Source organism: Pseudorca crassidens, chromosome X (genome assembly GCF_039906515.1).
Source record: "Pseudorca crassidens isolate mPseCra1 chromosome X, mPseCra1.hap1, whole genome shotgun sequence".
In the NCBI taxonomy this organism is placed as follows: Eukaryota; Metazoa; Chordata; class Mammalia; order Artiodactyla; family Delphinidae; genus Pseudorca; species Pseudorca crassidens.
This window is the reverse complement of record NC_090317.1, coordinates 56,134,187-56,148,163: the sequence shown is the minus strand read 5'-3', so window position 1 is coordinate 56,148,163 and position 13,977 is coordinate 56,134,187. Positions and strand designations below refer to the sequence as shown.

The window sequence follows — 13,977 nt, the reverse complement described above, 5'->3', positions numbered from 1 at the left end:
TACACATTTTTGATTAAAAATAGATTAATGATAAATTAATTATTCCAAGGGAAATAATACAAAGAACCCTGATTTCTTCTGTTAGGCCAGTCAGAAGCACATTTTTGCACATTCAGACCCATTTAATTAGCTTTTTTTGCTCTATAGTTGGCTGTCTTAGAGGACAGTTTTTCTCATTATTTCAAAAAGAACTTCTATAATTTATAGCTTCCTTTTGCATTCCTTCTGTATACTCAAACACTAGAGACCTTAAAAATTACTTGCTAGATAAAAAAAAATATTGTGCTAATTGAAACCAGCAAAAAACTAGTGGGTTTCCAGAAAATGTATAGGCAGAAGGATAAAAAAATGTGTAAGTCTAAGTATTCTTACTACTTAAACAGATCTTTGTTTTCAGTCAGATTTAACTTAATTTTATAAATATCATGATACTACCAACATTATTTGGAACAGTAGGGGACTTTAAAGATCATCAAAAGATTTTTATTTTAAAATTTTTGGCAGAAATATATTTTCTTCAAATCAAGTACTAAACAGAAGTCTAATGTGCAAAACAGCTGAAAATGGAGCTTACAGTTACAGTGGAAGTAGGTGTTCTGGAGCCTGGCCATGTCTGCACTCCCTTTTTTTACCCTCTGCTTTCTATAAATGGATTTGAGGAAAACAGCTTGAAAGTCTGTGACACAGTCTACCTTTCACACTTTTTAAATCTTCTAAGATCCAGAGAAGGTTAAGGAGTGCCCTTCCTAACTTATGGTCCAATACTACATCCATTGGATCCTTTCTTGATCCTAGACTCAGTGCATGTTGGAATTAAAACATGCCCTGATGGCTGTGTGCATTATTATCATTCTATTACGAAGTTATTACACTTTCTCATCTTCATGCAATTGCTATCTATGCAACACACACGTGGCTGAGATTTCAAGTGAAGATATATATATATATATATATATATATATATATAATAGGTACTACAAAATGTAGAATAGGGCATGGTTTCAAATCTTTTTGCACTTTGAGTTTCTATTATTTTTTTTTTAAATTTATTTTACTGAAGTATAGTTTATTTACAATGTTAATTTGTACTGTACAGCAAAATGATTCAGTTATACACATATACATACATTCTTTTTCATATTCTTTTCCATTATGGTTTATTACAGGATATTGAATATAGTTCTCTGTGCTCTACAGTAGGACCTTGTTTAACCATTCTCTATATAATAGTTGGTATCTGCTAACCCCAAACTCCCAGTCCCTCCCTCCCCCACCCCCGACCTCCTTGGCAACCACAAGTCTGTTCTCTACATCCATGAGTCTGTTTCTGTTTCATAGATAAGTTCATTTGTATCATATAGTTCCCACATGTAAGTGATACCATACGGTATTTGTCTTCCTGACTTACTTCACTTAGCATGGTAATCTCTAGGTCCAACATTCATGTTGCTGCAAATGGCATTATTTCATTCTTTTATAGCTGAGTAATATTCCATTGTATATATGTACCACATCTTCTTTATCCATTGATCTGCTGATGGACATTTAGGTTGTTTCCATGTCTTGGCTATTGTGAATAGCGCTACAGTGAACATTGGGGTACATGTATCTTTTCAAATTAAAATTTTCTCCAGATATATGCCTAGGAATAGGACTGGAGGATCATATAGCAACTCTATTTTTAGTTTTTTGAGGACCCTCCATAGTGGCTGCACCAATTTCCATTCCTACCAACAGTGTAGGAGGGTTCCCTTTTCTCCACACCCTCTCCAGCATTTGTTATTTGTAGACTTTTTAATGATGGCCATTCTGACTGGTGTGAGGTGGTACCTCATTGTAGTTTTGATTTACATTTCTCTAATAATTAGCAATGTTGAGCATCTTTTCATGTGCCTGTGGCCATGCCCTCTTAATGCTCTATACTTTCATAAGAACCGGGGAGCAGGAACTATCTACACAGTTATGTAACAGTGAAGATGTCCGGGCTGGGGAAATGGTTTTGTTAGGAGAGGGAAGTCGTTAACGCTCACTGGCTGACAGATTATTCTCCTGTTGGCTCAGCCCTGTGAGGCCAGCTGTGCTTAGCGCCAGAGGGAGAGGAAATGAACTGTGGGGACCCTGGTCCCAAGGGCTGTTCTTAAAACATTACCCTAGTTTATTTCACAACTGTGCTGTACAGTGTAAGTCCTACTGCCATATCCACTTTATGGATGAGGTTAAAGAAACACATCTAGAATGGTCATCACCCTCAAGTGCTTACAATTACTTGAAGAAACAAATGAGGACAACGATACAAAATTCAAAGGCCAGGTTCAGATAGGGTGGTGACACGACCCTGCCAGACGCATGGCAGACAGCAGCTGGGCTGGGAAGGATTTGCCTTCCCCACCACCTCTGCCCATCCTTGCCCTGGACCCAGAGGGACCCAGGTGAGCTGTCACAGTGACAAGTCAGAGCTAAAGAGGTCCCTGGCTCCCCTGTGGGAGGAAGTGCAGAACAAGGCCTGTAACTAGCAGGTGAAGGGAAGGAAGGCGCCCGGCGGGCCCTGGCGCTCACGGTTGCTTTCTTGTGCAGGAGAGGTCAGACAAGGAGCGCTGGCAGCACCTGGCGGATCTGGCTGACTTCGCGCTCGCCATGAAAGACACGCTCACCAACATCAACAACCAGTCCTTCAATAACTTCATGTTGCGCATAGGTAAGGCCTCTTGGCTCGCCCACTCCTGCCGTGCTCCCCCTGGTGCAGGGGGCTCGGCAAATCGGGGAGGACGGGGCTTAGAAACACCTGAGGCGTTTGGGCTGGGGAGGTTCATACTCACCGAGCTGGAAGGGACCTTACGGGTCTTTAGGTTGATGATCGAACTGAAAGTGCGATGAAATGGTGAGCCATCCCTGTCCCACGCTGTTGACGATGATGGCCTTCGTTCTGAATCCGGCTGGGACTTGAGTTTGTCTACCTTTCCAGGGAATCTTCTGTGCCTGAGGGCCTTGTTCACCTCAGTCCAGCCTGTTAGGATTCATGTCACCTGCCACCCACTACTGGGAAGGGGGTCTCGATCCTGGGCAAGGTCACAGGAGACTTGAAGTACCAGGTGTGCCAAGAGAGAAACTGGCAACTTCTGTCCTAAATGAGTTAGTATATTGGGGTGGCCGACATTTACCGAGCACAGAGCGAGGTGGGTGAGAAGGACACGTGACTTCTGTCCTCCGGTAGCTTAGGCTTGACGAGGAGTATGTTACATAACTAGGAGCTTTGTGGTTGGAGCCAGGTGGCAAATTCCGTGAGAAGAGTTGGTGGCTTCTGAGATGGGGCTGTGCTGAATTCTGTGCCTCTACCTCAGGCATGAACAAAGGAGGGGTACTGGCTGGCGTCATCGGAGCCCGGAAACCACACTATGACATCTGGGGCAATACAGTCAACGTAGCCAGCAGGATGGAGTCCACAGGGGTCATGGGCAACATTCAGGTACGTCCAGCAACAGAGCCGACCGTGTGCTCAGATCCCAGGGAGTGGAATCGGAATAATGCATGTTTTGCAGGGCACTACTGCCTCCTTTCTGTTGGCCCAGAACGTTAAGTTGGCAATGCTGAGATCAAGGGCCACACTGGGACGACATGCTTCAGTAAAACGGAGAAAATACTTCAAACCCATTTACAAAATGCAGGTTTAAGTTCTGGATAAAAGAATGCCCTGCTCGGGCTTCCCTGGTGGCGCAGTGGTTGAGAGTCCGACTGCCGAGGCAGGGGACACGGGTTCGTGCCCCGGTCCGGGAAGATCCCACATGCCGCGGAGCGGCTGGGCCCGTGAGCCATGGCCGCTGAGCCTGCGCGTCCGGAGCCTGTGCTCCGCAACGGGAGAGGCCACAGCAGTGAGAGGCCCGCATACTGCAAAAAAAAAAGCATGTCCTGCCTCTTGGTTCCCAGTGACCCTTGGGCCTCCAACAGCTCCCCCCCAAAACCACCCTGATCTGTATCACTGGCTCTGGCAGGAAAGCTCCACAAGAAGGGCAAAGGGGACAGAAAAGCAGCCTTGCCAAGCAAGGCGACCTGTGGCTGACCTCCTAGGAGAGGGAGCACGAAGGTTACAGAGGGGTGGGCCAGGCAAACCCCACCCCCGCAACCGGTACACAGGCTGGAAGGGGCAGAAGAGCGCTGGGAGCCTGTGGATGGGGATCCTGCGTGGGTAGCACCGGGCCCCTCGGCCCAGGTTCACTCTCTAAGCCGACGCTCTCGGTTCTCCCTCTACAGGTGGTGGAAGAAACTCAAGTCATCCTTCGAGAGTACGGCTTCCGCTTTGTGAGGAGAGGGCCCATCTTTGTGAAAGGGAAGGGGGAGCTGCTAACCTTCTTCTTGAAGGGGCGAGAGAAGCCAGCCACGTTCCCTAATGGCTCCTCGGTTACACTGCCCCACCAGGTAGTAGACACCTCCTGAATGGCCTCGAGCCCCCAGAGAGTCCACACGGGAGGGAGAGGGTATTTTCTGGAATCGAAGGCAGGCCTTGGGAAAGGACAAGTGACCAAGTCCCAGCATTCCCAAGCTGTTGAGGTGCACACTCACGTAGACATTAGGTTTAAAAATCTCAAGCCTTCATCTGTTTATGGATGTGTGAGCTCTGAGGGCGGCCATACTATTCCTTGGTGTGCCTGTAGTGCCTGTAGCTTCCCCAGAGAGTAGGGCTCTTGGGCATAGTATTGGAGTAATCCTTCCAGAGCCCTGGTCTCGACCAGCCCTCCTCCCCCAGAGAGGCCGTGGCCACTGTGAGCAGGAATGTACCAGAGGCAGAACAAGGCTGCTGCCTTTGGGCCCGGCTGGGAGCACAGGTGGGGCAGCTCTGTTTACGTACAGGGCTGGCAGCTGCTCTGTCCCCAGCTAGAACTTGGAAGCATTCACTCTGAAGACCTGCTTGCCTCTGTGGTCCGAGTTACGTGAAATGGGCCTCATCCTGATAATCTTGAAAGGTTCTTCTGGAACCCCAGTCAGTCACCTTAGTCATGAGAGCAGAAAGTGCAATATTTCCTTTTACTTCTGATGTGTTCCCAATGAAAATAATATTCTAGGAGACCAGGCTCATATCCAGCTTGTCTCCTTTTCTTGCAAATGAAGTAAACACTTGATGTAGGGGCTTTGTAAAAAACAGATTTTCATGGGCTGCTCGCTGTTCTTCCTGTGTGGTGGATAATGCATCCGTCCCTTGGTAAGTAACAGTGACATCAGTTGGAAGAGTTGTCGTGAGGTCCTTATATAGCAGTCTAGCACAAAATGGGAAGGACTGGCCTTCCGGCTCCGCTTTGTAAGTAAATGACAGCAAGTTGCACAGTGAGTTTCTCTGCAAAGGCCCAGCCAGAAAGGCTTCAAAGTCACTCTGAAGTCGATCTGCCTGGTACTTCCTCCCAGAGTAAGCATTCAGGTTCTCGCAGAGAGTGAACAGGAAGTGCTGAATATTAGTCTGTAAGTATTTTGCAGATATCTCCTCCAGAGGAATGAAGACTGGAATCGAATGGTGATGTATCTGAAGTGGTTTCCGCATGACAAGGTCCACAAAATAGGAATCCAGCAGATTCCCCTCAAAAGCAGTGCTGATGCAGACACAGACTCCTCGGCTGGTCAGTTTCCCACTGATCCCTGTAAAATGATATGCCTGCAGAATGGCTTTCACGTTTTCCCATTTTCTCTTCAAACTTTCTTGCTCAGTAATCTCTAATGTTTGGTCGGGTTCTACATTGGTAGTAGATGCTTTAACACTAGCTTGATGTTGTTTCACTTCAGCCCTCAGCTTATCTCGCAGACGTCTCAGTTCATGAATCCTGGTTCCAAGAGCACTTTCCTCTGCCTGTGCGCTCTGTGGCTCTTCCATTTTTTTACGGGATCTGCTCACCTGAGTCTCTAGTCTTTCCAAGTGAGCTAAAACACCTCCTCTGGACTCGCCGTCTTGACTTAGAGTATTCGCCAGCTCCATCTCCTCCTCAGATTTCCAAGAGCCTTGCTAGAAAGCTGTCCAAGCACCAGTAATAGGGCCGTGCGCCCCGGACACCCCAAGTGTCGTCGCTAGGACTCCCCTTCCCTGACCCGCCCGGTCCGCTCCCCGGGTCCGAGTCGGCGGTGTCCACGTCTACCTCCCCGCCCCTGCACGCTCCTAAGGCCTGAGTTTCTATTATTAATGGTAAAGCAGAAAAGGCACATCAACAGTATGATATAGCCAAAGAACACTGGACAGGAAATCAGGAAAAAAATATGAGAGGCAGAGCAGCATAATGGAAAGAGCAAGGACTTTGGACTTAGACTGACTTGGTTCATCAGTACTGAATTGACCCAGGGTGAGTCTCAGCTGCCTCGTCGGTATAATGCAAATAATGATAGTACTTAGCTCACCAGGGTATGAGAAGTATTACAAGACTGAATTTATGTAAAGAACCCATTATCAATCCCATAGGGACTCTATGTTTATTCCTTTCTCTTCTCATAGTGCTTCTATTCTGCTTTGGTTCTGTTTTAAACCGGTTGGGTGACCTTTTTAATGTCATCCGTTTAGAATTAACTCTGTGTTCCCTCCTAGCTCTGACACTATATGATTATAAAATACTATTATTTACATAGCATAAATACTTCAATTTTTCTCCTGCTATTCTGTAATGAGTTTTTTATAAAGTATAAGTAGTAGCTGCACACATATAGAGGCCTTATTTTTTGTTTCATCAGTAGAATTATTCATCATAAAACAAGGTGCTAAGTATCATATTTGTTAATAATTCCTTTTCTACTTAAACCTTATGAACTTTGTTACTAGATTGTACTGAACCCTCAGTTTGGGGTCATTTCCTTATCTTTAATTAATTTACATAATTCAGAAGTAAATCAACAAAAGTATCCATGTTTGTTTTCAAGTGTGTCATATGATTATAAAATTGAGATTTACGTATTTGTAAATACGATCTCCCTTGCTGATTTTTAAATTTCAAACTTATTTTAAAATTAAATAGTTTTCACATAAAAATATCAAGTATGATTTACTTATATCTGGGTATTTATTATAATGCCCCACTATTAAAAAAGATTTCATGATATTATTATAAAACATGCCATTATAAAACATACACCATGAAAAGACAGACTTTGGAAGGATTCTAGATATAGCAGGTATGTTGTTTTCCCAAATTACAGCAGATAGTCATATTGGTCATGTTTATGGGACATGAAAGTACGAGAATATGAAAAAAGGAAAGGTCAATGTTGCATACGTTTCAATGGCAAAGTCAAGGAGGAGAAGCAAGTAGAAAGCAACAATGAACAAAATAAGGCCAAGTGGATCAGGACACTCACAAAATTTTATTTGAGTTTGAAATATATTAGAGGGTAATGTCTTAAGAGGAAAATTAGATGACTTTCTTTGAAAGATTTACTGTTTTCCTATAATGCAATCAATCAATCAAATGTTGTGACTCCATTATAAAGGCAGTTAGATGTATTGAAAATGTGCGTAAGACTTTTAGAACCTTTGTTTCAATATGTAAGATGCCCTTTTTTGCAAATATTTCCAAATCTGTTTTGCTGAGTTAAAGAACAGACACATTGTGCAAATGTTTAAAATGTGTGTATGACTATATCAGATTACCTTGAATTATAATTGGTTACATTTCACTTTCTTGGTATGGTCCACACAATACGACTTGCCATAAATAGAGAAGAGGTGCTCCATGTAAAGGACAAAAGGAATTTGATGGTTTTCATTCACACTCTGTATTTATGGAGATAATACAAGTGTATATCAATAAACAACAAGCTGGCCTTCTATTTCAGTAGAGACCTGAAGAAGTTTTGAGAGTAACTCTATAAATTACTAAGGTGTTTCATTGAGAAACTAGACACTAGCTGAATAGTCTCAATACAACCTTGAACTTCAAGGTTCATCACCTCATACGGCTCACATTTGCCGCAGTAATTAATTTCTACAACAGGAAAATAACAACAGCAAAAACATGACAACAACACTGAAAAGTACCCAAGAACTGTATTAATAATTCATAAGGAATTTTATTTTCATGTGTTGATAGATAACTCTAATAGATTTATTTTGTGGTATATTACAAGAAAGATGATATATCTGGAGATTTTATTCATAATTAAAGCTCATATCAAAACAAATAATTTCTTTCTTTAAACATCTCCTTGTGTTTTTTTTAAAATTATTACAAGATTGATAACTCAGCTTTCAATAGAAATACCCAGTAATGACATGATTCAAAATTGGAAATTAGGGGCAACTATGAAGTTTTCTTTCCATTTTAAAAGCAGATTAAAAATCAAAGCTTAACTACAGTGCTCTGCAAAGAAAACACAGCTGGGGAATAAGCTCTTAAAAAATCTACAAAAAAATCTACAAATATATGTGGCATAAGTAAAGCTTAATGAAAATTGTGGAACTTACTTAAAAACATTTCTGGATTGGTTCTAAAGCTGAATCTACAATATTTTCTCCTAGTGCCATATTTTTGTGAATGATTCTATGTCTCCTTAGAACAATGTATAGTTGTGATGAATGACAAGTCACTTCCCTCAATTCATATTCTGTTTAACATACTGCTCATTTAAATGTTACTATATGATTTATTCATTAGAAGCAATACCACAGTAGAGGTTAAGATAATCTATTTTATTTTATCTTTAACACAATACCTCACTGCCTTCTTACTTTGAAAAAATCTTGAGAGATAATTTTAAAATAAGAGATACAAAAATAAATTAGAAGGGTAAGTAACATATGGAAGTTTGCTATTTAAAAACAGAAAACCAAAATTGTTATTATAAAATTTTTTTCAAGGTTTTAACTATCACAGCAGATTTTTAGATTTTTTTACATTAAATCCACTAATCATTTTTTTTTTTAGATATCTAGTGTTTGCCAAATATTATGCACTCTATGTAGGATACAAAGATGAACAAGGCAAAATTCTAGGTGGGGGAGAAACTAAGTAAAAAGGCAAATACAAAAAATCATTGTTTTCAAAATAGCTCTTAAGAGACAACTGATATTTTGAAATACTGTAGAAATCATATTGATGTTCTGTATTACTTTGAAAAATGACATATTAGACTTTTCTAATGGAGTATGGTTAGATTATTTGGAAAGATGGAGAGTCTCGTGTTGTATAGCACTAATAATTAAATCATATAACATTTGACTTAAGGGAACAAAATTCCTGACTTAAATTTAACGCTTTTGAAGTATCTGGATTGGCCACACAATTTTGAAGTAGATGTATTTTGTTTCTATTCTCTTTCTCTTTTCCTATTGTTGGGCCTCTCCTTTCACAGCCAAAGGTGTTTGGTGTGTTCTCTCCATAGCCTAATACAAAAGGGTGTTCTGTATCCTTACAGTGTTAGGGACTGAAAGTTTGTCTCCCTCCCCCAGTTCATATATTGAAGTCCTAATCCTCAATGAGATGGTATTCGGAGATGGGGCCTTTGAGAGGTAATTAGATTTAGATGAGGTCAAGATGCTGGGGCCCTCATGATGGGATTAATAACCTTACAAGAAAAGACACCAGAGAGCTTGATCTCTCTCTCTCTCTCTCTCTCTCCATTTGAGAATACAGAGAGGAGGCAGCCATAAGAAGTCAGAAAGAGCGTTCTTGCCAGAAACTGACCTTGCTGGCACTCTGATGTTGGACTTCTAGCTTCCAGAACTGTGAAAAAATAAATTTCTGTTGTTTAAGTCATCCAATTTATGGTGTTTCCTTATGGAAGCTAAAACAGTTCCCTTTCCCAGGGGTATTAGAAATTAAGGAATTAACTCTGACTGTGGAATTAACTCTTTGAACCCTTGGTAAAGGAATGCTAATAGTGTTGAGGTCAGGAAGATGAGGGTGATCTTTAAAATTATACAGGTTGGTAGATGCTCTCTCAAATTAAGTGTGTGTCCACCTTTGCCTCCACTTCTCAATCCAATCATGCACTCTTTCTTTAGTTCTCAAGCTTCAAATATTATGGTGTAAGTCAACATTTCCCAAACATGAAAATACATAATTATCTTTAAAATGAGTTTTTCTATGAATGAAATAACTTAAGAATAGTACTTATTTGTTTTAGAAAAATTTTACTAATCCAGAATGTTTTTGATCTTTTTACTCAGGTTTTGGTACCAGCCACTCTTCTCTACTGTGATCCTTATGACTCTATAACATCATCTACTTTAGACAAAGAGTGATTGTTACTTAGCCACTTATCTTTCAATGATGATCATTTTCAATTAAATTCAGTTCAATTGAACAAACCTCTATGAAACATATTCTAGGTGCTACTGAAAATATGAAGATGCATATAACACTACATTATGGTTCTTACAAGTTAGGAGTTTGTGTCGAATAATCTGCAGTCAGTTATCCTTGTGACTGGTTACACAAATTTTCAAGATATTTACAAATCCAGATATAATCTGTGACTAGGATAAAATGATGTTAACTAGCCCACCCGGGGATAGAACCTACAAAGTTGGCTTCATTAATCACTGACTGCACTGAACTTTCAACAAACACTTAAGTCAGGATTATCTGTCAGTAGGTTTTCTTTGCTTTTTGGTTTTTTTCCATTTTGTTCTTTATGTGGCAGGAAACTGCAAAGAATGAGAAGTGCTTTCATTCTTGTATCCTGGGAAAGTAAACAAGTCTTTTCTGAATTTTGACTCCTTGCCTCATGAGTTCCTTCATATCTTTTTATTTCAGGGCCAAAAACAGAAGTTTAATGTATCAAGAAGGTCCAACTTTTTATTAGAGGGTGGGAGCTAATTAAAGGTGAAGGAAGACATGGAGAGCAAGTAAACAATGATCTTTCAAAATGGACTAAGGGGGCTTGGACAATGAATATTTCAGTGACTATTAAAAAAATGGAATGAAGATAATAGGGACCTTCCTGTATTTTCTTGTCACTGTAGGACTCCAGTCTCAAAGTATGCTAAAAATCATCAATGATACGGGTGTCATACTGACAAGTTGGAGTATAGAGGCAGATGTAATTTGAGTTAAGAAAATATAGAGATATGGGGCATTCCTTGCATATGAGAATTGTGGAGAAATTGTATGTCCATTATAAATTGTAAAATGAAGGTCTGTGTGTTTTCTTCTTCAACTACATATACATAAGATTAAAACAAATCTTTTAAAAATTACATTAAGTACAAGTAGGAAATATATTTATTCTATGGGCAAGAAGACTTCCATTATGGAGCTGAGACACCACACTGATTCAATTATATGCTTGTGCAGCAATTACCCAAAAGGTAAATCTTTTCTAAGTAATGCAGTTTTATGCATTGGATTTCCTTCAAATCAGTATAATATGAAACCAATGCATCATTTAAAAATACTTCCTTATTGGGGTCTGAGTAACATGAAAATTGCAGAATACTTAAAAAGAAATGGTACTAAGACTATATGGCAGTGTAATTCTCAACTTTTGCCTCTATGTTGTTCAAACCCTCTTTTTTTCCTTTTCAGGGAGTAAGTTTTGTCTATCTTTCCAGAAAAAACATTCATGGTCCTTGTTGACAAGAGAGTAGGGAGGAGGAGGTGGTCACTATGTTGTTCAATATTAATAACATTTTAATCAGCACTAAAGCAGCCTCTTCAGAGATAGGAATACAGGACCACACTCCTTAAACTCTGGAATATGTGTCTAGCACACTTCTCTCATTCAAGTGCTCTGCCTGAACATCAGGGCCATTCTTTTGGGTAACAAATGTGAGGCAGCAAATCTTGACGGCCTACATTCAGATACATGAGCCTGCATATTCTATTCTAAGATAGAGGGTACCCTTTGCTTTCTTGTCCTATATTAAGATTACATTTAACACCAAAAATAAAAGTCCTGGAAAACTTTCCACTAAATGAATAAGGAAAGGTTAAGCAGACAAGTAGACAGCAACTAAGGGTAAACTTCACAGTTTTTCAGAGGACTTGTCCTGCTTGTCTTGAATAAGTCCTAAATATCTTATTTCAAAAAAATGCCTGAGGATGACTTATAATGGCCTCCTTCAAGGAAATCTAATAGCTGGCAGCTTGTGCCATCTCCCCTGCCTCTTAAAGACTGGCAACAGTTTGTGTAAATAATTTACAGACAACATAAATACCTGTAATGAATGCAGAGATGGGGCATATGCTGTGATATAAAGTCTTTGATACTAGCAATATGAGTTATTGAAAGTTGCCTGAGGGCTTCCCTGGTGGCGCAGTGGTTGAGAATCCGCCTGCCGATGCAGGGGACACAGGTTCGTGCCCCAGTCCAGGAAGATCTCACATGCCGCGTAGCGGCTGGGCCCGTGAGCCACGGCCGCTGAGCCTGTGCGTCCAGAGCCTGTTCTCCTCAATGGGAGAGGCCACAACAGTGAGAGGCCCTCATACCGCAAAAAAAAAAAAAAAAAAAAAGAAAAGAAAAGAAAAGAAAAGAAAGTTGCCTGATAAACTTAAAACAGGATTTGTTGTTCATCCATACAATTCTATCAATAACAGTTTATAGAGAAGTGAAAGTCCGATCTCTAATTGTTTTGTTTGTGGTAAGGAATTCATTTTATTCAAGGATGCTAGAAAATGCCTTTGTCAAAGGAGCCATCTTCCAGAAGTTCTGCTTTCATGATGTGTTGTTCATTAAGGCACCAGAAGCAAGATTTTCAAAACAGTGAGTGTGTGTGTGTGTTTCTTTCTCCTTTCATTTTTTCTTTCTTTCCTATTTTGAGAGTCCACTTTCATCTTTTATCTTCTAATACTACAGCTGTCTGAAGACTGCATAGGAGCAGTCCATGTGTTACTGCTGAGAATTTCTGAAAAGAGATTGAAGGAGCTGTTTTTCTATTGCTTTTTCGCTTGGTAAAAGTGTGAATGCTTCATTAACACTTCTTAGGCTGTAAGTGAAATGTCTTTTTGAAAAATGATGAACAATCTCTGTCCAGCAGTTTCTTAGCTAATCTGGCCCCAAAAGCCTCTCTGTGTTCCCTGAGGGAACAAATCCATTTATGTTTGTTGGTTTCTTTACCATAAAACACTGAAGACAAATTCTGATATGAAAGTCTCTTTCCAAGATCGGGGCAAAGCCCTTTTTACTCGTACTCTGCTGCAGGTGTTGAAGCAACTCCAACAATGCCTGTTGCCAAGAGAAGATTATTGCACAAATTTTCTTCTTTATCTTTCTATCTTAACTTCTTTCCTGTATAAGTATTTACATACTGCTAGAAAGTCCAAGGGAAGCATGTGAATGCTGATGTTATCAGTAATGAAACAATCTGGTCATAATGCAAAGGATGGAGAAGGAGGATTATTATTTCCAATTTATGTCTCCCTAAGCCTAAGTACAAAACAAAAGAAGTGGGAAAAATAACGGTAGTGGGTTTCAGTATTAATACATTACTCTGCTCCAAGCCCAAGGTGATGTTGTAATTGAGACCAGATTTCCAGTATAAACTGATATTTTCAGGGGCTTATCAATTATTTCTTCATAAATATGTAGAGGAAAAATTTGACCTATGATGGCACACTACAAATATTATTGAGTCTATAGCAAAATATTGCTTGATTTAATAAAGAAATTTACATTATGAATTCTGGATGCAGACTGCCTGGACTCAAATCCTGACTCTATTTTGCACTAGTTACTTATCTAAGCCTTACATTCCTCAAACATAATAGAGAAATAATCAAAGTACATTTACCTCATAGAGTTGTTGTGAGAATTAAATGAGTTTGGATATGTAAAATATTTAGAAGAGTTCCTTACACATAGGAGATACTACCTAAATGTTAGCTATTATTATCCATATCTTCCAAAGTTGTTAGGATTGGGGAGGGGAGGAAACATCAGAATAATTGAGAAGCTTTTTCAAACTATGCAGTTACCAAAATCATGATATACCCTCAATCTATGAAGGAGAGTATGCCCAACATAAATATAAATAACAGCTGTTTTGAACCGTTACTGTGTTATGACCCTTGAGTGTGTAGG

The 13,977-nt window shown here is 40.1% G+C and overlaps 1 protein-coding gene and 1 pseudogene across 1 annotated transcript; one reads left to right on the top strand and one right to left on the bottom strand.

The window, feature by feature from the left end:
* The first annotated feature begins 2,026 nt into the window (after positions 1–2,026).
* LOC137216306 (adenylate cyclase type 3-like) lies at positions 2,027–4,575 on the top strand. Its single transcript, XM_067722227.1, has 3 exons — positions 2,027–2,695; positions 3,339–3,463; positions 4,246–4,575. The coding sequence occupies exons 1-3, from the start codon at positions 2,635–2,637 to the stop codon at positions 4,426–4,428; spliced, it is 369 nt and encodes a 122-aa protein (XP_067578328.1). The 5' UTR covers positions 2,027–2,634; the 3' UTR covers positions 4,429–4,575.
* LOC137216305 (centromere protein O pseudogene) lies at positions 4,562–6,087 on the bottom strand (annotated as a pseudogene).
* Between the last annotated feature and the right edge of the window lie 7,890 nt (positions 6,088–13,977).